General features: G+C 36.2%; 1 protein-coding gene and 1 pseudogene across 3 annotated transcripts in view; both read right to left on the reverse strand.

Annotated features, from left to right (window-relative positions):
• Slco1a2 (solute carrier organic anion transporter family member 1A2) overlaps positions 1-25811 on the reverse strand; it is a 72320-nt gene that overhangs the window by 13620 nt on the left and 32889 nt on the right. For 2 of the 3 annotated variants that reach the window (XM_077109223.1, XM_077109225.1), the window contains 3 exons: positions 22670-22842; positions 4645-4709; positions 3991-4108 (listed from right to left, as the gene is read on the reverse strand). In XM_077109223.1, the coding sequence (XP_076965338.1) occupies positions 3991-4108; positions 4645-4709; positions 22670-22842 (356 nt within the window). The remainder of the gene's footprint in view (positions 1-3990; positions 4109-4644; positions 4710-22669; positions 22843-25811) is intronic. The other variant, XM_077109224.1, reaches the window with a different exon arrangement.
• On the reverse strand, positions 15453-15633 carry LOC143398736 (U2 spliceosomal RNA; annotated as a pseudogene).

Genomic DNA, 25811 nt, shown 5'->3' on the forward strand with positions numbered 1-25811 from the left:
TAGAAGGCAAGAAATTATTAACATCAGAGCTGAAATTAATGAAATCGAAACAAAAGAAACAATTGAAAAGATTGACAAAACTAAAAGTTGGTTCTTTGAAAAAATAAATAAAATCGACAGACCCTTAGCCATGCTAACGAAGAGAAGAAGAGAGAGAAATCAAATTACTAGCATACGGGATGAAAAAGGCAATATCACAACAGACACTTCAGAAATACAGAAGATAATCAGAAACTATTTTGAATCCTTATACTCCAATAAAATAGAAGATAGTGAAGGCATCGATAAATTTCTTAAGTCATATGACCTGCCCAAATTAAGGCAGGAGGATATAGACAACCTAAACAGACCAATATCAATTGAGGAAATAGAAGAAACCATCAAAAGACTACCAACTAAGAAAAGCCCAGGACCGGATGGGTATACAGCAGAGTTTTACAAAACCTTTAAAGAGGAACTACTACCAATACTTTTCAAGCTATTTCAGGAAATAGAAAAAGAGGGAGAACTTCCAAATTCATTCTACGAGGCCAACATCACCCTGATTCCTAAACCAGACAAAGACACTTCAAAGAAAGAAAACTACAGACCAATATCTCTAATGAACCTAGATGCAAAAATCCTCAATAAAATTCTGGCAAATCGGATTCAAAAACATATCAAAAAAATTGTGCACCATGATCAAGTAGAATTCATCCCTGGGATGCAAGGCTGGTTCAATATACGGAAATCAATTAATGTTATTCACCACATCAATAGACTTAAAAATAAGAACCATATGATCATCTCGATAGATGCAGAAAAAGCATTCGACAAAGTACAGCATCCCTTTATGTTCAAAACGCTAGAAAAACTAGGGATAACAGGAACTTACCTCAACATTGTAAAAGCAATCTATGCTAAGCCTCAGGCTAGCATCATTCTGAATGGAGAAAAATTGAAGGCATTCCCTCTAAAATCTGGAACAAGACAGGGATGCCCTCTCTCACCACTTCTGTTCAACATAGTTCTCGAAACACTGGCCAGAGCAATTAGACAGACGAAAGAAATTAAAGGCATAAAAATAGGAAAAGAAGAACTTAAATTATCACTATTTGCAGATGACATGATTCTATACCTAGCAGACCCAAAAGGGTCTACAAAGAAACTATTAGAGCTAATAAATGAATTCAGCAAAGTGGCAGGATATAAAATCAACACGTATAAATCAAAGGCATTCCTGTATATCAGCAACAAATCCTCTGAAATGGAAATGAAGACAACCACTCCATTCACAATATCCCCCCAAAAAATAAAATACTTAGGAATCAACCTAACAAAAGAAGTGAAAGACTTATACAATGAAAACTACAGAACCCTAAAGAGAGAAATAGAAGAAGATCTTAGAAGATGGAAAAATATACCCTGTTCATGGATAGGCAGAACTAACATCATCAAAATGACGATATTACCAAAAGTTCTCTATAGGTTTAATGCAATGCCAATCAAAATCCCAATGGCATTTCTTATAGAAATAGAGAAAGCAATCATGAAATTCATATGGAAAAATAGAAGACCCAGAATAGCAAAAACAATGCTAAGCAGGAAGGGTGAATCAGGCGGTATAGCGATACCAGACTTCAAACTATACTACACAGCAATAGTAAGAAAAACAGCATGGTACTGGTACCAAAACAGGCGGGTGGACCAATGGTACAGAATAGAGGACACAGAAACCAATCCACAAAACTACAACTATCTTATATTTGATAAAGGGGCTAAAAGCATGCAATGGAGGAAGGATAGCATCTTCAACAAATGGTGCTGGGAAAACTGGAAATCCATATGCAACAAAATGAAACTGAATCCCTTTCTCTCGCCATGCACAAAAGTTAACTCAAAATGGATCAAGGAGCTTGATATCAAATCAGAGACACGGCGTCTGATAGAAGAAAAAGTTGGCTACGATCTACATACTGTGGGGTCGGGCTCCAAATTCCTCAATAGGACACCCATAGCACAACAGTTAATAACTAGAATCAACAAATGGGACTTACTCAAACTAAAAAGTTTTTTTCTCAGCAAAAGAAACAATAAGAGAGGTAAATAGGGAGCCTACATCCTGGGAACAAATCTTTACTCCTCACACTTCAGATAGAGCCCTAATATCCAGAGTATACAAAGAACTCAAAAAATTAGACAACAAGATAACAAATAACCCAATCAACAAATGGGCCAAAGACATGAACAGACACTTCTCAGAGGAGGACATATAATCAATCAACAAGTACATGAAAAAATGCTCACCATCTCTAGCAGTCAGAGAAATGCAAATCAAAACCACCCTAAGATACCATCTCACTCCAGTAAGATTGGCAGCCATTATGAAGTCAAACAACAACAAGTGCTGGTGAGGATGTGGGGAAAAGGGTACACTTGTTCATTGTTGGTGGGACTGCAAATTGGTGCAGCCAATCTGGAAAGCAGTATGGAGATTTCTTGGAAAGCTGGGAATGGAACCACCATTTGACCCAGCTATTCCCCTTCTCGGTCTATTCCCTAAAGACCTAAATAGAGCATGCTACAGGGACACTGCTACATCGATGTTCATAGCAGCACAATTCACAATAGCAAGACTGTGGAACCAACCTAGATGCCCTTAAATAGACGAATGGATAAAAAAAATGTGGCATTTATACACAATGGAGTATTACTCTGCATTAAGAAATGACAAAATCATAGAATTTGGAGGGAAATGGATGGCATTAGAGCAGATTATGCTAAGTGAAGCCAGCCAATCCCTAAAAAACAAATGCCAAATGTCTTCTTTGATATAAGGAGAGTAACTAAGAACAGAGTAGGGACGAAGAGCATGAGAAGAAGATTAACATTAAACAGGGACGAGAGGTGGGAGGGAAAGGGAGGGAGAAGGGAAATTGCATGGAAATGGAAGGAGACCCTCAGGGTTATACAAAATTACATACAAGAGGTAGCGAGGGGAAAGGGAAAAATAATACAAGGGGGAGATATGAACTGCAGTAGAGTGGGTAGAGAGAGAAGAGGGGAGGGGAGGGGATGGGAGGGGGATAGTAAAGGATAGGAAAGGCAGCAGAATACAACAGACCCTAGTATGGCAATATATAAATCAATGGAAGTGTAACTGATGTGATTCTGCAATTTGTATACGGGGTAAAAATGGGAGTTCATAACCCACTTGAATCAAAGTGTGAAATATGATATATCAAGAACTATGTAATGTTTTGAACAACCAACAATAAAAAATAAATAAATAAATAAATAAATAAAAGAAAAAGAAAAAAACGTTCAATATTCTCAGCCATTGTGGAAATGCACTTCAAGCCTACATTAAGATTCTACCTCAGCCCAATCAGAATGGCTATCAGAAAAAAAAAAAAAAAACTTCTAATATTCATATGGAGAAAAAAGAACCCTTATACACTATTGATGGGAATGTGGGAATGTAAACTAGTATAACCACTATGGCAGCAATACAAGTTTCCTAAAAAAACTAAAAATAGAACTACTATATGATCCGGTTATACCACTTCTGGGAATACATAAGAAAGACTTACATACCTATCTTCACCTATTTAAATAGTCAAGTTATAGAATTGGGCTAGGTGTCTATAAACAGATGAATGGATAAAAAATATGAGATATACACAATGTAATATTATTCAGCCATGAAAATGAAATCATGTCATTTGTAGGAAAATAGACGGAACTGTAGGTCATCATGTTCAGTAAAATCTGCTAGAAACAAAATCAAGTACAGCCTATTTTGTTTCATACTTGGAAACTTAAAAAAAAAAAGTGGGGGGACTATTAGAGAAGATTGAGTGAAAGAAAGGTTAATAGGGAAAGAAGATAAAATTAAAGCACAACATATGCATATATTGAAATGTCACAGTGAAGCCCATTGATTTGCATAATTAATGAGTTAACATTTATGATAAAAATATGTACATTTAAAAAATAAATTATCTTTACCTGAAGTTTGTTGAATCATATATTCTGCATGCCCCTGGCTTACCACATTTCAAAGTTCCCCAATGTAAACAGGTAGAGTCCACTAAAGCTCCAAAATATATTGGTGCTGGAATGCCAGCTATAATTATCAGAAAAAGAAAACTTCATCAACAAGTTAAGAATTAAGAGACATTTTTTTTTGGCAAATATTTCAATTTCCCCTATATGATTAACAAATATTGTGTAAAAATATAAATCAAATGCTCTAAATTTTACTTTAGAAATGTTCTATTACTGTATAACTAATATATATAATAGTTTCTAGATTATAAAAATAAGTCATGATAAATAAAATACAACAAAATTATTGATAGAATAAAACAGTGACTAAAAGTAGACTATATTTTCTGAAATGTTTTGGAAAAAATTATGTGTACATTTCATTTTAACAAAATATTTCCTATTTATTCTCAAGTATTATTGAAGAGATGTGTAATTAAGTTTTGATAGGAGAAATGAAAGGGAGAAATTCTCTATCTTCCTACATAATTCATTCTCAATACTAATTAAGAATTGCTTATAAACAGAATGCATAATCCTAAACTGTTATTCTGAGAGAATTATTTCATTTATAGTTTATTAGTATGTATCATACTAGGAAAAATAACATCCTACCAAATATTCTTGTGCAAAATGCATGTAATCCCACACCAAGGGACTTCTCTTCAGACTTGATACACCTAATAAAGAAAAGAAATTTATAATAAGCAAAAGTAAAGATTTTAAACCTATCAGAGTTTCTGAAAAAGATTATGCATGCTATTAACAAACACTGAATATTTTAAAAATGTACTTCCATGATCAGGCCTTGGTTACTTAGGGTCTGATTATTCTGCTTGTACCCAAATAGGAGCCCAATTTCTGATCCCTAGAATTTTATCCATCACTTTTTGCTCAGTCAGGTGTGTGCAGAGATACTAGAAATGAATCCAGAGGTGCTCTATCAGTGAGCTACATTCCTGGTCCCTTTTTATTGAGACAGGTTCTCACCATGTTGCCCAGGCTATATTTGAACTTAAAATCCTCCTGCTTCAAAAGCTTCTGAGTAGCTTGGATTGCAAGTCTGTGCCATCATACCTAACTTTCTTATTCTCTCTCAGAAGAATATATTTCATTTCAATCCATTTTTATCCCAGTATCTTTATATTGACAGTAGTATGCTGGGAGCTATCAGCCAAGTAGGTATGACAATTTCCTTGCCAGCGTACCCCCATGTTTCTTTAGTGGAAGGACTCATGGAAATAGGACATTTTGCAGCTACATTGCATGTAAGGTGACCTTGCTCAAGGACCAGGGCGGATCCGTGTTTAGGGTGTTCCCGGTTTAGCATAATACGAGATTAGGGTGTTCCCTGTTTAGAATAGGGCGTATCCTGCTGCCTGAGTTCCTCTTGAGTTCTTAGGGTCAGACAGTATATTTTGGGAGACAGAAGCCCAGTGGAAGTGGATTTTGGCAGAGAATGTGGATTTCCCCAGAACGTGTTTGTAGAAGGCCGGTGTGAGATTGGGAATAAAGAATTGCTGTTTGAATCTACAAGTTGTGAGTGGCTCGTGATTTGTGCCCAGCCAGACTGCGGCAGTAGTAGTTCTTGATCTGAAAGGTTAAACCTTTAGCTGAAAGCAAAAACAGCACATACCTAGCTTTTTCAAATTATCTGCATTAATAAGATGTAGGAAATTTCAGATAAAGGAAATGTAACTTATGTGAGTAAGTATAAGAAAAAAGAAAAGCAATAATAAAAACTTTCCAAATAAAGTGAATTTAAAAACTACAAAGCAAAACTATTTTAAGTGATTTGACATAATTTCAAGAGTTTAACAGAGATTTCTCCATTTTCTGAAAAAATTTTCCTTGCTTTTCATTGTTGTCTGGAATTCCCATATGTGGAAATTTACACTCCAGACAACATTGGAGTGTAAATGAAAACTATACTGCAAAAGTATTTTTGATGTCTCAAACACTTCTGCATCAGCATGGCTATATGCTCAAAAAGTTCACTTTAAGAACTTCCCTGTTCTACCTTTCCTTTTCTGATTAACTCAAAGTTGAAAAATATTAATGCCGCTTTCTTCACAGTATATTTTCAACAAAAACTACATTTCATTGGTATTTTCTTTATACAGATATTATATTAGATAGAATAATTCTACAATCTTAAAAAGTGAAATGTCATTGATCAAAAGACCATCTATCCGATGGAGAAGTTATTTAAATAACATCAATAATTTTATTTAGAAATTTTATTCAGAGAGAATAAAATCCAGCAGACTTAGAATGATCCTTTTGGTCACCAAATTTATTTTTAATAAATACAAAAATTAGAAGCCGCAACAGCCGCCCAGCCAGACCGGAGCAGGAAGCCGCGACAGCCGCCCAGCCAGACCGGAGCAGGAAGCCGCGACAGCCGCCCAGCCAGACCGGAGCAGGAAGCCGCGACAGCCGCCCAGCCAGACCGGAGCAGGAAGCCGCGACAGCCGCCCAGCCAGACCGGAGCAGGAAGCCGCGACAGCCGCCCAGCCAGACCGGAGCAGGAAGCCGCGACAGCCGCCCAGCCAGACCGGAGCAGGAAGCCGCGACAGCCGCCCAGCCAGACCGGAGCAGGAAGCCGCGACAGCCGCCCAGCCAGACCGGAGCAGGAAGCCGCGACAGCCGCCCAGCCATACCGGAGCAGGAAGGCGACAGCCGCCCAGCCAGACCGGAGCAGGAAGGCGCCAGCCGCCAGCCAGACCGGAGCAGGAAGGCGCCAGCCGCTCAGCCAGACCGGAGGAGGAAGTCCAGTCCCCACCCCAGCGCTAATCTCCAGAAAGCCCATCAACCCTTAAAACCCATCAAAGTGGGTGTGGCTACCAGCACAGTTGCGGCTGATCCAGGTACCCGGTTTCCAACTCCCCCACCCTTAGCTGCGATAACTCAAAATATTTCCCACAAGCTTTTGGGGATTGTAGCTATCAACACAAAACAACAACTGTAGAGGCACCTGGTTTCTACCTCAGAGACTAGAGTAGGGAAGATACAGGTGGAAGCTCATTTCCCTTCACACTGGCTATACCCACCACCCTGAACACAGAGGCTCAAACTAGGAATAGACAACGCCACCTACTGGAAGCAAGGAAAACAGTGTTCTGAGAGACTTTTTTTTTTTTCCTCTCTTTCTCTTTTCTTCTCTCTCTTCCACAACTTCAGCATATGTGAAACCAAGAACTGAGCATGAACAACTGAATTACCAAAGTAATATAATATAGAGGAATTGCATATACCCCACCTCCCCCCTATTTTTTTTTCTGTATTTCTATCTTACTTCCCTTTCCCTTCTCTTATTTCTCTTTTCTTCCTTGTTATTTCTTTTCTTTTTTTTTAATTCATATTCTCTCTATACCACTTTCAATTTCCTAACTTTTGCTATCTATACATAGGGTAACTATCTAAATAGGAGGTTGAGTCTATACATTCTTCCATAAATTACCAGTCGAATGGTTAGAGTTCTCCAAAGGTGCTAAGTTAGTTTAACCTCATTCCCTCACTCCTTTCTCTTTAAGTATAACATCCTTCATCTGAAATTAAGTTTTCTATATGCCACCAGATATGGTACGCCTTTTATGAAACTAAGGAATATATTCTTAAGTAATAATTAAATCCAATATCTATAGTCTTAGAATCTAACTATAAATGTATTAATAATGAAAACTTGTCCTTAGATAATGTACTGTTGATATTGGGGTCTGTTAACATTGTCTTTCTCCGAAAAAGAGGGATATTGGAGCTATTCAAGAACAATACAAATATATAAGGGGAAAAACATTAGCTCAACAGTTTCACAAAGCTAGAAAGAATCATGAGCAGTATGAAAAGACAAGGAAAGAAAGGACCACAAACAATACAGGTCAATTCAACATTAGATGAGGTAATATCTGCAGCTGATGGAATGTCAGACAAAGAGTTCAGGATATACATGCTTCAGATGATCTGGAGTCTCAAGGAAGACATTATTCATCAAATTCAGACAATGAAAAATCACTTGGACAATGAATTACATAAACAAATCCAAGAAGCAAAAGATCAACTCTATAGGGAGATAGAGGATATAAAAAACAAACAAACAGAAATCCTGGAAATGCAGGAAACAATAAACCAAATTAAAAACTCAAATGAGAGTATTACCAGCAGAGTAGAACACTTGGAAGATAGAACTTCAGACAACGAAGACAAAGTTTTTTAACTTGAAAAGAACATAGACAGCTCAGCGAGAATGTTAAGAAATCATGAACAGAACATCCAAGAATTATGGGATAACATCAAGAAACCAAACCTAAGAGTTATTGGGATACAAGAGGGTACAGAGGTCCAAACCAAGGGAATGAGTAATCTATTCAATGAAATAATACTAGAAAACTTCCCAGACTTAAAGAATGAAAAAGAAATCCAAATACTAGAAGCCTACAGGACACCGAATATACAAAATCATAAGAGATCCACACCAAGACATATAATAATGAAGATGCCCAACATACAGAATAAGGAGAGAATCTTAAAAGCCACAAGAGAGAGGAAGCAGATTACATTTAAGGGTAAACCAATCAGGATAACTGCTGATCTTTCAACACAGACTCTGAAAGCTAGAAGATCCTGGAACAACATATTTCAAACGCTGAAAGAAAAAGGGTTCCAACCAAGAATCATGTATCCAGCGAAATTAAGCTTCAGGATTGAAGATGAAATAAAAATCTTCCACGATAAGCAAAAGCTAAAAGAATTTGCAGCTAGAAAACCAGCTCTTCAAAACATCCTTGGCAAAACATTACAGGAAGAGGAAATGAAAAATAACAATGAAAACCAACAACGGGAGGTAGTACAATAAAGGAAAAACTAAGCATAGAGGAAAAACTAATCATGTTAAATATCATACATAACCAAATATGGCTGGAAATACAAACCATATCTCAATAGTAACCCTAAATGTTAATGGCTTAAATGCACCAATCAAAAGACATAGGCTAGTAGAATGGATTAAAAAAAAAGATCCAACAATATGCTGCCTACAGGAGACTCATCTGATAGGAAAAGACATACACAGACTGAAGGTGAAAGGTTGGGAAAAATCATATCACTCATACGGACCCCGGAAGCAAGCAGGGGTGTCCATACTTGTATCAAATAAAATAGACTTCAAGCCAAAGTTAATCAAAAGGGATAAACAAGGACAATACATACTGCTCAAGGGAACCATACACCAACAAGACTTGACGATCATTAATATATATGCCCCAAACAATGGTGCAGCTACGTTCATCAAACAAACTCTTCTCAAGTTCAAGAGTCTAATAGACCACAACACAATAATCATGGGAGATTTTAATACACCTCTCTCACCAATGGACAGATCTTCCAAACAAAAATTGAATAAAGAAACCATAGAGCTCAATAATACAATAAATAACTTAGACTTAATTGATATATACAGAATATACCACCCAACATCAAGCGGGTACACTTTCTTCTCAGCAGCACATGGATCCTTCTCAAAAATAGACCATATATTATGTCACAGGGCAAAGCTTAGCAATTACAAAGGAGTTGAGATACTACCATGCATTTTATCTGATCATAATGGAATGAAATTGGAAATCAATAATAAAATGAGAAAGGAAAAACCCTACATCACATGGAGATTAAACAATATGCTACTGAATGAACAAAGGGTTACAGAAGACATCAAAGAGGAAATTAAAAAATTCTTAGAGGTAAACGAAAACTCAGAAACAACATATCGAAATCTTTGGGACACTATGAAAGCAGTACTAAGAGGAAAATTCATTTCATGGAGTTCATTCCTTAAAAGAAGGAAAAGCCAACAAATAAATGACCTCATGCTACACCTCAAAGCCTTAGAAAAAGAAGAACAAATCAGCAGCAAATACAGCAGAAGGCAAGAAATAATTAAAATTAGAGCAGAAATCAATGAAATCGAAACAAAAGAAACAATCGAAAAAATTGACAAAACTAAAAGTTGGTTCTTTGAAAAAATAAATAAGATTGATAGACCACTAGCCACACTAACAAGGAGAAGAAGAGAGAGAACCCAAATTACTAGCTTACGGGATGAAAAAGGCAACATCACAACAGACAATTCAGAAATACAGACGATAATTAGAAATTATTTTGAAACCCTATACTCTAATAAAATAGAAGATAGTGAAGGCATAGATAAATTCCTTGAGACATATGAACTACCCAGATTGAATCAGGAAGATATAAACAACCTAAACAGATCAATATCAAGGGAGGAAATAGAAAAAGTCATCAAAAGACTACCAACCAAGAAAAGCCCAGGACCGGATGGATATACAGCAGAGTTTTACAAAACACTTAAAGAGGAACTAATATCAATACTCCATAATCTATTTCAGGAGATAGAAAAAGAGGGAGAACTCCCAAATTCATTCTATGAGGCCAATATCACCCTGATTCCCAAACCAGAGAAGGACACCTCAAAGAAAGAAAACTACAGACCAATATCCCTAATGAATTTAGATGCAAAAATCCTCAATAAAATTCTGGCAAATCGTATACAAAAACATATCAAAAAGATTGTGCACCATGATCAAGTAGGATTCATCCCTGGGATGCAAGGCTGGTTCAATATACGGAAATCAATAAACGTTATTCACCACATCAATAGACTTAAAGATAAGAACCATATGATCATCTTGGTGGACGCAGAAAAAGCATTCGACAAAGTACAGCATCCCTTTATGTTCAAAACATTAGAAAAACTAGGGATAACAGGAACTTACCTCAAAATTATAAAAGCTATATATGCTAAGCCTCAGGCTAGCATCATTCTAAATGGAAAAAAACTGAAGGCATTCCCCCTAAAATCTGGAACAAGACAGGGATGCCCTCTCTCACCACTTCTATTCAATATAGTTCTCGAAACACTGGCCAGAGCAATTAGACAGACGAAAGAAATTAAAGGCATAAAAATAGGAAAAGAAGAACTTAAATTATCACTATTTGCGGATGATATGATCCTATACCTAGAAGACACAAAAGGGTCTACAAAGAAACTACTAGAGCTAATAAATGAATTCAGCAAAGTGGCTGGATATAAAATCAACACGCATAAATCAAAGGCATTCCTGTATATCAGCGACAAATCTTCTGAACTGGAAATGAGGACATCTACCCCATTCACAATATCCTTAAAAAAAATAAAATACTTGGGAATCAACCTAACAAAAGAGGTGAAAGATTTATACAATGAAAACTACAGAACCCTAAAGAGAGAAATAGAAGAAGATCTCAGAAGATGGAAAAATATACCCTGTTCATGGATAGGCAGAACTAACATCATCAAAATGGCAATATTACCAAAAGTTCTCTATAGGTTCAATGCAATGCCAATCAAAATCCCAACGGCATTTCTTGAAGAAATAGATAAAGCAATCATGAAATTCATATGGAAAAATAAAAGACCCAGAATAGCAAAAGCAATTCTAAGCAGGAAGTGTGAATCAGGAGGTGTAGCGATACCAGATTTCAAACTGTACTACAAAGCAATAGTAACAAAAACAGCATGGTACTGGTACCAAAACAGGCGGGTGGACCAATGGTATAGAATAGAGGACAGAGAAACCAATCCACAAAATTACAACTATCTTATATTCGATAAAGGGGCTAAAAGCATGCAATGGAGGAAGGATAGCATCTTCAACAAATGGTGCTGGGAAAACTGGAAATCCATATGCAATAAAATGAAACTGAATCCCCTACTCTCGCCTTGCACAAAAGTTAACTCAAAATGGATCAAGGACCTTGATATCAAATCAGAGACTATGCGTCTGATAGATGAAAAGGTTGGCTCCGATCTACATATTGTGGGGTCGGGCTCCAAATTCCTGAATAGGACACCCATAGCACAAGAGTTAAAAACAAGAATCAACAAATGGGACTTACTTAAACTAAAAAGTTTTTTCTCAGCAAGAGAAACAATAAGAGAGGTAAATAGGGAGCCTACATCATGGGAACAAATTTTTACTCCTCACACTTCAGATAGAGCCCTAATATCCAGAGTATACAAAGAACTCAAAAAATTAAACAATAATAAAACAAATAACCCAATCAACAAATGGGCCAAAACCTGAACAGACACTTCTCAGAGGAGGACATACAATCAATCAACAAGTACATGAAAAAATGCTCACCATCTCTAGCAGTCAGAGAAATGCAAATCAAAACCACCCTAAGATACCATCTCACTCCAGTAAGATTGGCAGCCATTATGAAGTCGAACAATAACAAGTGCTGGCGAGGATGTGGGGAAAAGGGTACTCTTATACATTGCTGGTGGGACTGCAAAATGGTGAAGCCAATATGGAAAGCAGTATGGAGATTCCTGGGAAAGCTGGGAATGGAACCACCATTTGACCCAGCTATTGCCCTTCTCGGACTATTCCCTGAAGACCTCAAAAGAGCGTACTACAGGGATACTGCCACATCGATGTTCATAGCAGCACAATTCACAATAGCTAGACTGTGGAACCAACCCCGATGCCCCTCAATAGATGAATGGATAAAAAAAATGTGGCATTTATACACAATGGAGTACTACGCAGCACTAAGAAATGACAAAATCATGGAATTTGCAGGGAAATGGATGGCACTAGAGCAGATTATGCTAAGTGAAGCTAGCCAATCCCTAAAAAACAAATGCCAAATGTCTTCTTTGATATAATGAGAGCAACCAAGAACAGAGCAGGGAGGAAGAGCAGGAGGAAAAGATTAACATTAAGCAGAGTCATGAAGTGGGAGGGAAAGGGAGAGAAAAGGGAAATTGCTTGGAAATGGAAGGAGACCCTCATTGTTATACAAAATTACATATAAGAGTTTGTGAGGGGAATGGGAAAAAAATAAGGAGAGAAATGAATTACAGTAGTTGGGGTAGAGAGAGAAGATGGGAGGGGAGGGGAGGGGGGATAGTAGAGGATAGGAAAGGCAGCAGAATACAACAGTTACTATTATGGTATTATGTAAAAATGTGGATGTGTAACCGATGTGATTCTGAAATATTTGTAATGTTTTGAATAACCAATAAAAAAATAAAATTAAAAAAAAAAAAAAAAGAAAAAAAAATTCCTACAGTAACATAACAAAGTAATTAAATATGTTGTGGAGGATTTGGAAAGGCATACAAAGATATTTCTGTTTTTACAAATAGTATAGACTATTCCTTGGTTTGACAGTACTTGAGTCTTATCCCTGCTTATGTAAATACTCCACTAAAAAATAAAAGGAGATTTCATTGTCAAAAAAAAAATAAATAAATAAATAAATAAATAAATAAATACAAAAATTAAATAAAACATTTAAGTTTTATTGAGGAAGTTTTCTTTCTTTTCTGTTTTTAACATATGCCCTGTGGTCTCACAAAAACATAGAATTCTGAGAATTCATAAATTATAAGCAGTTTAAACTGTTCTCCAAATTTTATTATTTCTTGACTTTGATAAGAATATCAATTTCTAGAGTCTAGCAATAACAAAAAAATTAGAATGTAGTTATGGAAAAAATGCTGATAGAAATTTAAATTTTTATTTTAAAATGACAAACTAAAGTAGATGATGCATCCCTTCACCATCACTTTAGAGGATTCCATAATAATAGGTAACAGATATAAATATGTCTATTAAAAAATCCAGGTGTTAAATTCCATAATATGATCTTGGCAAAAGATGTCAGAAGAATAGAAACAAATAAATCATGAACACATAAAAGCACTTGTTTTACTAGAGAGTAGATTTTAATAACTAAAAGTTTTAAAATTGATACGCAAAGAATAAATGTTGTTAAGAATCTCAATATTCCAGTCGACTGTTTGAAAAGTATAACTTGCAGGGCTCTGTAGTAGAGCATGTGATTAGCATGTATGAAACCCTGGGTTCAATTCCCTGTATACACACACACACAAACACACACACACACACACACACACAAATACACACAATATAACTTTCAAAACAGCAGAAATAAATCCAATCTGTACAAAGGGAAGAAAAAAAAAGTGCTAACAGAGTTCTACCACAATAATTATAATAAATATAAATAAATATAAATAATTATAATAAATATAAATGTGTTAAATTCACCAATATCAGGTTAGAAAATCAAATATAGCAAGTTGTTTAAGAAGTGAAATGTAAGATTGAAAATAAAGAGAAGGAAACACACCTAATGGGCATGTCATGAACCATAGTGTAAAGGTTAAATTTAAGTTTTGCTTTTCTGTAAGTTTAAGTTCTGTTTCCTTGGAACTCGAAACTTATGTTAAAAACAGTTACTTATGTCAAAATGTACCCTGACCCAACACCCCCTGACAAAACGCATGATTATTCTGTAATGGTTATTTTGTAACAATCCCACCCTCGCACCCTAACTGCCATATGAACTTCCCTGTTTAAACACTGCATAAAAACTCTGCTTAAGCTGTGCTCACTGCTCCGGCTTCTCTCAGGAGAACTCTGAGCCCCAGCATGCTGGTCTAATAAACCCTTTGCTTTTGCATGAGATAGTCTCTTGGTGGTCTCTTCCTCCGATGTTTGCCTGACCCTAACAATAGGAAAGCCAGAACTATAATTTTAAGAAGAAACAAAATAGAATTCCCTAAAAGAAAAGACTAAATGATAAAGAATAAACTTTATTACTGGTAATAATAAAAGTATAATGATCAAAGTAAACAAATGATTCAAGCATTAAATTAAATCATTGACTAAAGAACAACCAAAGAAGCTCAAAGGGGTTGGAGAATAATAAAGAGCAGAAATCCATGAAACATCAACTAAATCATAAACTGATTATTTAAAAAAGAAAGTTAGATGAGCCTCTGGCAATATTGTTCAAGAAACTAGACTAGATGCAAATAAGTAAAATACAGAATAAAAAGGAAATGTCTTTTAGACATCAGAGAGTATGAAAATAATAAAAGAATATTATAAACACATACTAATAAACATACAACATGTGTAAGCAGAAATAAAATATGTGACAGAAAATAAAAAGTAAATAAAGAGAAGAAAATTCCACCAGAAAAATTAGTCCAAAGTACAAATATTTTAACAGGTGAGTTTATAAAATTTTCAACAATCAGACAATTTTAAAACAAAGAATAATATCCTTTATCACAAGACTTCTCAGAGATTTTTTAAAGTAGTGCATTATATTTTTACATAATAGTATAATTTTTTACATATTTGTACATGCAGACAAACTAGGGGATGAAAGCAATAATCAGATATTTAACAAAAGTAACCCTAGAATTGAAAAACTAGAAAATTTACCGGTTCTTTTTGTAGGCCAATGATCTGAGAAAGGAAAAGAATGAAAAATAATAAATCTATTTTGCTTATAAACATAGATGTGACAATTGTTTGAAAGGGTGCACTGATCCATTCAAGTAGATCAGTGTATAGAATGGATGGAATAAGTCCCTGTTCCTTCTTCCTGTTCCAAAAATCCATTTAACATGTTTTCCTCAAATAGAGAATGTATCAGAAATTAAACTGATAAGAACAGATTGTATAGTTGACTTTAGTAAAAATGCCAAGAAGCAATAGCTATAACAATTTTAAGAAAAATTCAAACAAAAAATATTCAAAAAAATTAAATCATATTTTTAACTATATTGTGATTAAATGGTACTTTTATCAGATAAGCAAATAAAGCTCAACATTTTTCACTTAATCTCACTAAGCAAAAGTTCTGAATTGAAAAATCACATATTTCATTTTCAGAGATTAAGAAAAATCTATTTGATAAAGTTTACCACCTAGTTTATTATCAAAACTAGATAAAGACTACATATTAAAAGTATACAGCAAGCATTATACTAAATAAAGAAATTTGATAAGGTTTGGAAAATAAGAGTACTGACTAAAGAATACTCATTTAACTATAGTTCAGTATAGTTTGGGGATTGCTTGTTGATACTATAAGAAAATTTTAAGTCTGAGATGAGTAAAATCTGAAAGTGAAAAGATAAAACTTCCTACTTAAACATGGAAAATTTACATAGAAATCCTAGCAAAACTCTCAGATGTGGGACCCATTCAGTGTCAGTTAGCTCCTGTGTATCATAGGTGGAGGCCGAGAACAAAACTACAATGGAAGCTAGACCAGTAATGGTCCGAAATTAAAGACTCAGGAGGAGTGACTGAGAGGACTGATCCAATTCTGCTCACTGCTCCAGAGAGATATTTAGAATCACCATGAGATCATTTATCTCAGCAGAGCTGATGGAGCTGGGGTCCAAGTTTAGGTAAAAAATTAAACGAAGTATACTGGCATGGCTGCTCCACCTGTGGGACACTGCGGCAGTTGCGATAATGTTGAATGTTACAGAATCATCTAAGATGGCTTCAATAACTGCTCACCCTACTTTATAACAGTGCCTTCACTCCAGTGCAGTGAGGGGAAAGTAGCTTTGACTGCTTCTCACCGCTTACAATATGTGACCGAATTCAGGAGATATTCCCGTGCCCAGAGGCAAGCTCTATAGAAGAATTACAGGCCTATTTTCAGGAACTGGGGATGAAATATGCTATTTACATGCATGACTTCTACTGCCAAAACGAGGGATATAGTGCTGTTTACAACTCAGTCCATCCATCCAATTAGGGTACCCTGGTGTTAATATTATCCACATTGGCAGGGCAGCACCTCCAGTGAGAAGTGCAAATTACAGCAGATATGTAAATAATACAGCAGAAAACAGTAGTCTAAAACCCAGCGCAAACTGGAAAGGCATTTTCAAGACTCCCATAAACAGATATAGGTGGACTTATTTGTAGCAGGAGTAGATGAAAGTAAAATAGATAAGCAACCTAATGCTACTCTGGTACAATCATGAAAGCAATCACCTAAGGACAAAAGACTTAATCTCTTACTCCCCAAGAAGGGAAAAGAAAGAGATACAGTGAGAAATGTAGAATGGACTCCTACTCAAAAAGGAGGTAAATACAAACTTCTCTTATTAGGAGACATAATAAAAGCAAAGCTCATGGTTTCCCCTGAGTTTTTCAGCCCTTGGTTGTGGAATAACTAGAGGGGAGGTTGAGAAACAGGGGTCTGAGCCATGTCTCCAGACAGGAGGCTGTGTATAGAACTGGCAACAGACTGATTTTCAAAAAATATTTAGAGAATAAAAGCATTGGTGGACACGGGAGGTAGAAGCACATTGATTTTGCATAAAGTAATCCTGACAAATTACTAAGCTCTGGAAGAGTTTAGTACTCAGTTGGGAATATATCATTGTGTCTAGACCTTGTTAATATCTTCTCTAGCATAGATATAACCCTTGAGAGTCAAGACTCATTTGCCTTTAGGTAGGAAGGCAGACAATGGACTTTTACCATGTTACCTCAAGGATCTCTCCATAGCCCCACCATTGTCACAGGTAATTGAGATTGACCAAGAAACTAATTTCAGAGGCCATGACATATAATAGTGGGCTCAAATCCAGGACACATGATGGATTTTCCACCTGCTGTGCAATACAACAGGAGCTGGGTTAATTGAAATAATGAATGGTCTGCTGAAATAAGGGTTAAAGACTGTTATGGCTTAGATATGAGTTGTCCTCCAAAATTCATGTGAGAGATAATGCAAAAAAGTTAGAGGTGAAATAATTGGGTTAACCTAGTTAGTGCATTGATGCACTTGAATGGATTAACTGGGTGGTAACTGTAGACAGATAGGGTATGGCTAGAGGAGACAGGTCACTGAGGGCATACCTTTGGAGTTTATATTTTTTCCCCAGGAGTGGAGATGTCTGCTTGCTGATTACCATGTCTGAGTTGCTTTTCTCCTCCACACACTTTTGCCATGATGTTCCGTCTCACTTTGGCCTAGAGCAATGGAGTCCGCCAACTATGAACTGAGACCTCTGAAATAAACTTTTCTTCCACTAATTGTTCTGGTCAAGTCTTTTGACCACAAATCTGACTAAAACAAAGATCAAAAATAACTCTACGCCAGGTGGAATATTCATGTGCCTGAGTCACTGAGAACATTAAATGAAAAACCCAGACATCAGGGGCCTGCAGTCATTTCTTATGTTCACACACCTTGTGGCTGCCAGCATTAATATTGCAAATAAAGGACACATCTACTGAACATATTCTCAAACTTTTCTGGGGCATGAGCAACAACTTACAATTGCCAACTCCTCAACACATCACATATGAAATAGGAAGCATTAGTTGGTCATGGACTATACAAGTAGGGACCCAGTGGTTCACTCTACTGACACCTTGTGGAGAGAGAGAATATCTAAATTTAAAGTAAAGCCTACTGTGATGGGAACCTGGCCCCCACAAGTACAGTGGGTTTTACCCTCAGGATTCATCACTTGAGGAACACTTTGTATCAGTTATGGCAGTTATGTATTTCAGAGGTATATTTCTTTCTATGCCCCCAAAGTGCAAATAGATTGGTCTGGTGTACTTGCCCAAGCAAGCCTATTGTGCTGGTTACTTAACTAACACATTATGGTACAGTGGCCTGTATTCTGCCTCATGGAGCTATGTTGCCATTTTTGGTGCCTATTAAATACTACTCATATTTGCCATAGGTTAACAACAAGTTTTCCTGGACTGGGCAACATATATTGCATAATACTCCAAACAGACTATTAGAATGCTCAGAACTCCCTGTGACCAGCAACACAAGGACTTCCCTGGGTAGTATGACTTACAAATGAGATATAATGGACTTGGTTGAAATAACTGCATTGAAAATACTCACAAAATGGCCATTACATAATTATGCTAAACCAAGGGTTTTGCTTTAATTAGAGAGACACTGAATACTTCTCAAGTACCTGGGCGCACTTATGTATGGAATGGGCTTTCATGGGATATAGCAATTCAGGTTATAGTTAAAAAAGACAGTATTCCATTTTGTCACCCAATAGGTTCCTGATAGCTTGACTCTGGGTAAAAACAATGAATTCAGCAGATATCCTCAACCTATGTGACTCACAGGCTTTCCCCCTGCCATGGGGTGCACTATGGATACATGGGTCTGTGGATGACCTTGTCTATCTTACAATTGGACGGGATGGTGTACATGGGGATGGCCTTATAGCCCAGCCCTAGTTCTGCCTCTTTTAATATGTATAATAGTGACGGAGATAACATCAAGGTACTTCACACAAGACAGTGCTATGCTGTGCCTCCTGGTGGTTCTATCCATTAGCTATTCTTTCTCTACAAGCTGCAATGATGGTGGAAACACTCAAGTCTCAGCTTTACCCTCCCACACTGCCCAAACTGTCAGTCAGACTAAACATGCCATATCCTTGATAACTGAGGACAACACTCAGATTTTTTAAAAAAGGTAGTTTTATAAAATAGGATGATACTAGTTAGGCTAATGGCTGCCCAAGCTGGAGTATGTGCAGTCTTGGAGACAGAATGCTGAGGATATATATACCTGGTAATGAACACAGTATTGCCCATACTTTACCCTAGTGTCTAAAAAAAAATGATGCCTTGATGTCTTTCAGTTGACCCATTCTCTGTTTAACTTCCTTTCCTTTGACATGGCGCTGTATCTTTTATGTTCTCTTAATAACCTTAGTGTAATTGCTGACAGGCTCCTGCTTCTTGTACTGCTGCTGTAGGATATAGAAACAACATGCTTCCAGATCCCTGTCCTGAGGGCTTTGCAGAGGATGGGAGGCAGTAGGCCTCATTAAGGAGCTTCCAAAGCACTGAAGGGATGGAGTGTTGGGGTAAACACTAATTGGTGCCTGGAAGACTTGTTCCTGGTTGTGAGATAGAAAAACTCTAAGGAATATGATGATGAAGGAAGAGGAGAAGGAAAACCAACCATTTTCCTTATTTCCAATCTTTAGGTAGGGATCAAAGCAGAGTGACCTTGGTTGTAAAGTAAAAGATTATGCTAATAAAAGATCTGAAAAACTCCGTCTACCCAGCAGGCATGTTACCATTCTATATATTCCCCATTCTTGTCAACATGGGGTAGACCTGCATTGTTTCCAAGTCTGCTGCTGCCAAAGAAGTAAGTAATAAATTGTCTAAATCTTCGCTTCTCAGTCTTCCAAGTTCTTTCTGTGAGATTGGTAAACAGTATGTGGGGGTTTTTGTAGCCTTGGGGTTGAAAAGTTTCCTTCATAATAAACCAGTAAATGTAATAAAAGTGCTTCCCTGAGTTCTATAAGCCATTATAGTAAGTCTTCTAACCTGAAGAATCTCCAGCCTATCACTAGTCAGTCAAAAGGCTGAGAGCCCCAGATTTTCCATGCTCATAAAAAACAATAGAAGTCTGGGGGAACTGAGCCCTTTAACTCTTGGGATCTGATGATAACTCTAGGTTGATATTGTCAGAACTGAAATGAACTGTAGGACACCTTGGTGGTGCCAGAAAATTGATGATTGTGGGGGAAAAAAACAGAGTCTGGTGTCAGAAGGCTTCTCTGTGAATAGAGAAACTTTTTCTCAGAGTATATACATATGAATTCATAAGTATGTATATAGTTTATATATTTGTGTATGTATCTAGGAAGCAACCTAATGACATATCACCTTTATGAAGAATCTTTTAAAATTCTACTCAAGTACATAAAAGATATTGATATTGCAGCTTCACCAATATTTCATGTCCAGTTTTCTCCACCTGATCTGCAGAACCCTCATAAACCCAATCAGAATTTATATGTAAGTATAAAAATCTAAATGGCTAAATCAATTTGGGCAGAGATTAGGCACAATAAAGGTGACAAGATGGGTGGGCAAGGAAGTTACCATATGATATTTTAACATTTGCAATGCTAAAGCAATTAAATCAATATGACACTAATTTAATAATAAGAAAATCTATGAAACAGAAAATATATGAAAAATATACCCATGCTGTGAAAATTTAAGATATGATAAAGGTGGCACCACTACCAAAGAACCTGTAATTTAGGTTGTGATATTGGTAAAATTACTTCATTATATGAAGATAAATTGAATTGGGCATCTTTCTCTCTTGCACTATATATAAAAATAGAGTTAAGATGATTTTAAGACTATAAAAGCAAAAAATAAAACTATAAAGCTTTTATCCTAAACCTGTTAGAATAAAATGTATAAGGCAACATTTTTATAAACTGAGAATTTGAAAATGCTTTTTAAATGTGACCACTCACTACCATACACCCAAACCATAAGGTAAAAAAGTTGTTATGCTTACATGCAATTTTTAGGATTTTACTTCATAAATAGAGAAAAGTTAAAAGAAACATAAGACTAAAAGATAATTATGTCATTGCATCAATTATAGGCATATCATTATATAAATTATATCATTGTTTCAATTATATCATACTGCTTATTACATTATATCAATATAATATTATAAATTATAATTTACATAGTCACCATCCAAATCAGCAAGGCAAAGAGGAAAATGGGGTAAAAAAAAAAAAGAATCAGCATCTTGAAGTAGAAATCTAAATACTAAATAACTAAAAATTAGTTCAGATATGCTTAACTTTACTCACCAGGAAATCACACTAAACATCAATGAACCACTATTTTACACCAACTGGAACAGTAAACATTAGAAAGTTAGATAATTCCAAGTGTTAGGGAGGCTATAAAGTGGGGGGCAGGACACTGAAGCAGTGATGGTATGAGAACAACTCTTAAGCACTAGCTATACTTGGTGTCTTTATATATGCATGTACTTTAAGAACCAAACCAAGGCATAGAGCACCACCGTCTGAGTGAAGTGCATACTGAAAATGCATATTGAAAAAAACATATCTATCATACTTAAGTGGGTGCCTATGGTGAGTGAAAGTAGGAGATGAAATTTAATACAAATGAATAAATAAATAAAATAAAGCAAGAGAGAAAGCTTGCCCCAGCTCATAATGATAAAACGTAATGAACTACGATTAACTTAATTCTGCTTCTGAATTTCAATGAGACAAGGAGAAAGGGGAGCAGGTGGGCAACTGTGTTCAGGATTGTTTATTAGGCATGAAGAATGCTATAACTGAAAGAGCACATGTTTAATATACCTAAGTTTGGAACAAGGCTCTGCAATTTCCTAGTTTTAGGAAAACATTACTTGTATCTCACAGTAGCCTTGTAAAAGAGCTGGGCATTTACCATTTATGCCCATTTTTATTAAAGAAAAATTGAGCTTAGAAAGATCAAGGGACCCTGGTAAAAAAGGGGGGCTTCTAGTAGTTTTAAATTCTGCTGTCCTGTAAGCTAAACCAAATGAGGTGGCTGCTACGCAACTATTCTTTACCTATCTAAACAACCATTTCATAAGGCTAACCCTAAAATGGGCATGTATCTCATCTTGCACTACACAATGAAAGATCCACTTATTCTGAGAAATAAGAAAGGAAAATAGCAAAGGATAGGGAGGGAAAAAAACAAAAGATGAACATCCATATTATTAACTTCAAAATTTTGTAAGATTCAACAATGTTTAATGCAAGATCCTTAATAAATGTATAATAGAGCACAGAGTTCTTAGATATCATAAGCCTCAAAATACTTAGAAAAAGTTACTATAATAAATTACCAGAAAGAAATCCAAATAAAGAAAATAATTACTGTACCTCAGGAGAACCATATATCCAGGTATGGCAGCTAAAGAATAAATAAAACTGCTAATTGTCGACAAGATTAGAAAGTACTGGAGCATCATGGAGCAGTCATGGCCTTTGTCACAAAGCCCAAGAACTGCAGATGAATTTCCTGATGTTCGAATACAGCTACAATTTTGGAACACCTGTCAAAAATAATATATACTATTTAAGAATTTTGAACACAAATCTCAATTTTTTTATGTAGTCAGTTGGATCAAGATGGAGACTGCTGGGGCTGGGGGTATAGCTCAATGGTAGAGCACTTGACTAACATGTGTGAGACTGTACTACTCACACACACCAAGGGAAAAAAGTATGGACAATGCTTATCTCTATGTTCCCATCTCCTTTATGGTCTCTCTCAGGATTATAGCATAAAACAAAGCATAGAAGTATAGTTTCAAAATATGACATTTTAAAAATTTGTTCTAATTTGTTATACATAACAGAATGAATTTCAACTAATTGTACACAAATGAAATACAACTTCTCATTTCTCTGGAAATACATAATGCAGTCACACCGTTCATGCAATCATACATGTACATAGGGTAATAATGTCTGTCTTGTTCCACCATCCTTCCCACCCTCTTCCCCTCCCCTCCCTCCACTCCCCTCTGCCCAAACTGCCAATTTCAAAAAACCAAAGGCCAAATGTTTTCTCTGATATGTGAATGCTGATCTATAGTGGGGAAGGGGGAGGGAAGAATAAAATAAATGGTATTTTATGTAAATACATGAAGTAAATCTGCAATAGCTCAGCTATTCTAAATGCACACTTTTAAAAAAACAAACACTTACCTGCCACAATACAAAGTAAGAACAACAAAATCTGTTTGATTGTTCAAATGTCTACATATAAACAAAGCTGTGTCCTCCCAAAATATAGTTTATTTTAAAAACAGAGTAAAGTCATCACTTTTTGAATTATTATGTTTCCCGATCTCATTAATAATAAAATTTGTATTTTACTTTGGTCACCAGCCAACTTTATAAGGTTGAACATTCTTGAGGCAAGAAGACATGCCTAGAGCAGGCCCAGCGGCTTGCCAGCGTGGTAGACACATCGCCCCATTTGGAGGAGGGGTGGAGCAGAGACGCCGCTCTTGCCTGCAAGGTGGGCAGACCTGCAACCCAACGGCGGAGCAGGCCCAGCGGCCTGCTGGCATGGTAGACACATCGCCCCAATTGGAGGAGGAGCACAGCCACCACCCGCCCCTGCAAGGGAGATTTTAAAACTATACAAGAGCAATATAAATATATAGGGGGGAAATTCAATAACACAACAGTTTCACCAAGCAGAAAGAAACACGAGCAGTATGAGAAGACAAGGAAAGAAAGGACCACAAACAATGCAGATCAACTCAACTTTAGAAGAGGTAATAGCTGCAGCCGATGGAATGTCAGATAAAGAATTCAGGATTTACATGCTTCAGATGATCTGGAGTCTTAAGGAAGACATTAGACAGCAAAATCAGACAATGAAAGATCACTTCAACAATGAATTACATAAACAAATCCAAGAAGCAAAAGATCAACTATATAGGGAGATAGAGGTTATAAAAAACAAACAAACAGAAATCCTACAAATGCAGGAAGCAATTAACCAACTTAAAAACTCAAATGAGAATACTACCAGCAGAGTAGAGCACTTAGAAGACAGAACATCAGACAATGAAGACAAAGTATTTCAACTTGAAAAGAACATAGACAGCTCAGCAAAACTGTTAAGAAACCATGAGCAAAAGAACATCCAAGAAATTTGGGATAACATAAAGAGACCAAACTTAAGAGTCATTGGGATACAGGAAGGTATAGAGGTCCAAACCAAAGGAATGAGAAATCTGTTCAATTAAATAATACGAGAAAACTTCTCAGACTTGAAGAATGAGACAGAATCCCAAATCCTAGAAGCCTACAGGATGCCGAATGTGCAAAATCATAAGAGATCCACACCTAGACACATTATAATGAAGATGCCCAACATACAGAATAAGGAGAGAATTTTAAAAGCTTCAAGAGAAAGGAAGCAGATTACATTTAGGGGTAAACTAATCAGGATAACAGCTGATCTTTCAACACAGACTCTGAAAGCTAGAAGATCCTGGAACAACATATTTCATATGCTGAAAGAAAATGGGTTCCAACCAAGAATTGTGTATCCAGCAAAATTAAGCTTTAGGATGGAAGATGAAATCAAAACCTTTCACGATAAACAAAAGTTAAAAGAATTTGCAGCTAGAAAACCATCTCTTCAAAACATCCTCGACAAAGCATTACAGGAAGAGGAAATGGAAAATAACAATGAAAACCAACAGTGGGAGGTAGTACAGTAAAGGGGACAAATAATCAAAGAGGAAAAAAAAAGCATGTTAAGTAACATAAATAAACAAATATGGCTGGAAGAACAATCCATATCTCAATAATAACCCTAAATGTTAATGGCTTAAACTCACCAATTAAGAGACACAGGCTAGTAGAATGGATAAAAAAAAAAGATCCAACAATATTCTGCCTACAGGAGACGCATTTGATAGAAAAAGACATACATAGACTGAAGGTGAAAGGTTGGGAAAAATCATATCACTCATATGGACTTCGGAAACAAGCAGGAGTATCCATACTCATATCAAATAAAATAGATTTCAAGCCAAAGTTAATCAAAAGGGATAAAGAGGGACACTACATACTGCTCAAGGGAACCATACACCAACAAGACATAACAATCATAAATACATATGCTCCAAACAATGGTGCAGCTATGTTCATCAAACAAACTCTTCACAAGTTCAAGAGTCTAATAGACCACCATACAATAATTATGGGAGACTTCAACACACCTCTCTCACCACTGGACAGATCTTCCAAACAAAAGTTGAATAAAGAAACTATAGAACTCAATAATACAATTAATAACCTAGACTTAATTGACATGTATAGAATATACCATCCAACATCAAACAGTTATACTTTTTTCTCAGCAGCACATGGATCCTTCTCAAAAAGAGATCATATATTATGTCACAGGGCAATGCTTAGACAATATAAAAGAGTAGAGATAATACCATGCATCTTATCTGATCATAATGAAATGAAACTGGAAATCAATGAT

Source organism: Callospermophilus lateralis, chromosome 4, assembly GCF_048772815.1.
Source record: "Callospermophilus lateralis isolate mCalLat2 chromosome 4, mCalLat2.hap1, whole genome shotgun sequence".
Lineage (NCBI taxonomy): Eukaryota > Metazoa > Chordata > Mammalia > Rodentia > Sciuridae > Callospermophilus > Callospermophilus lateralis.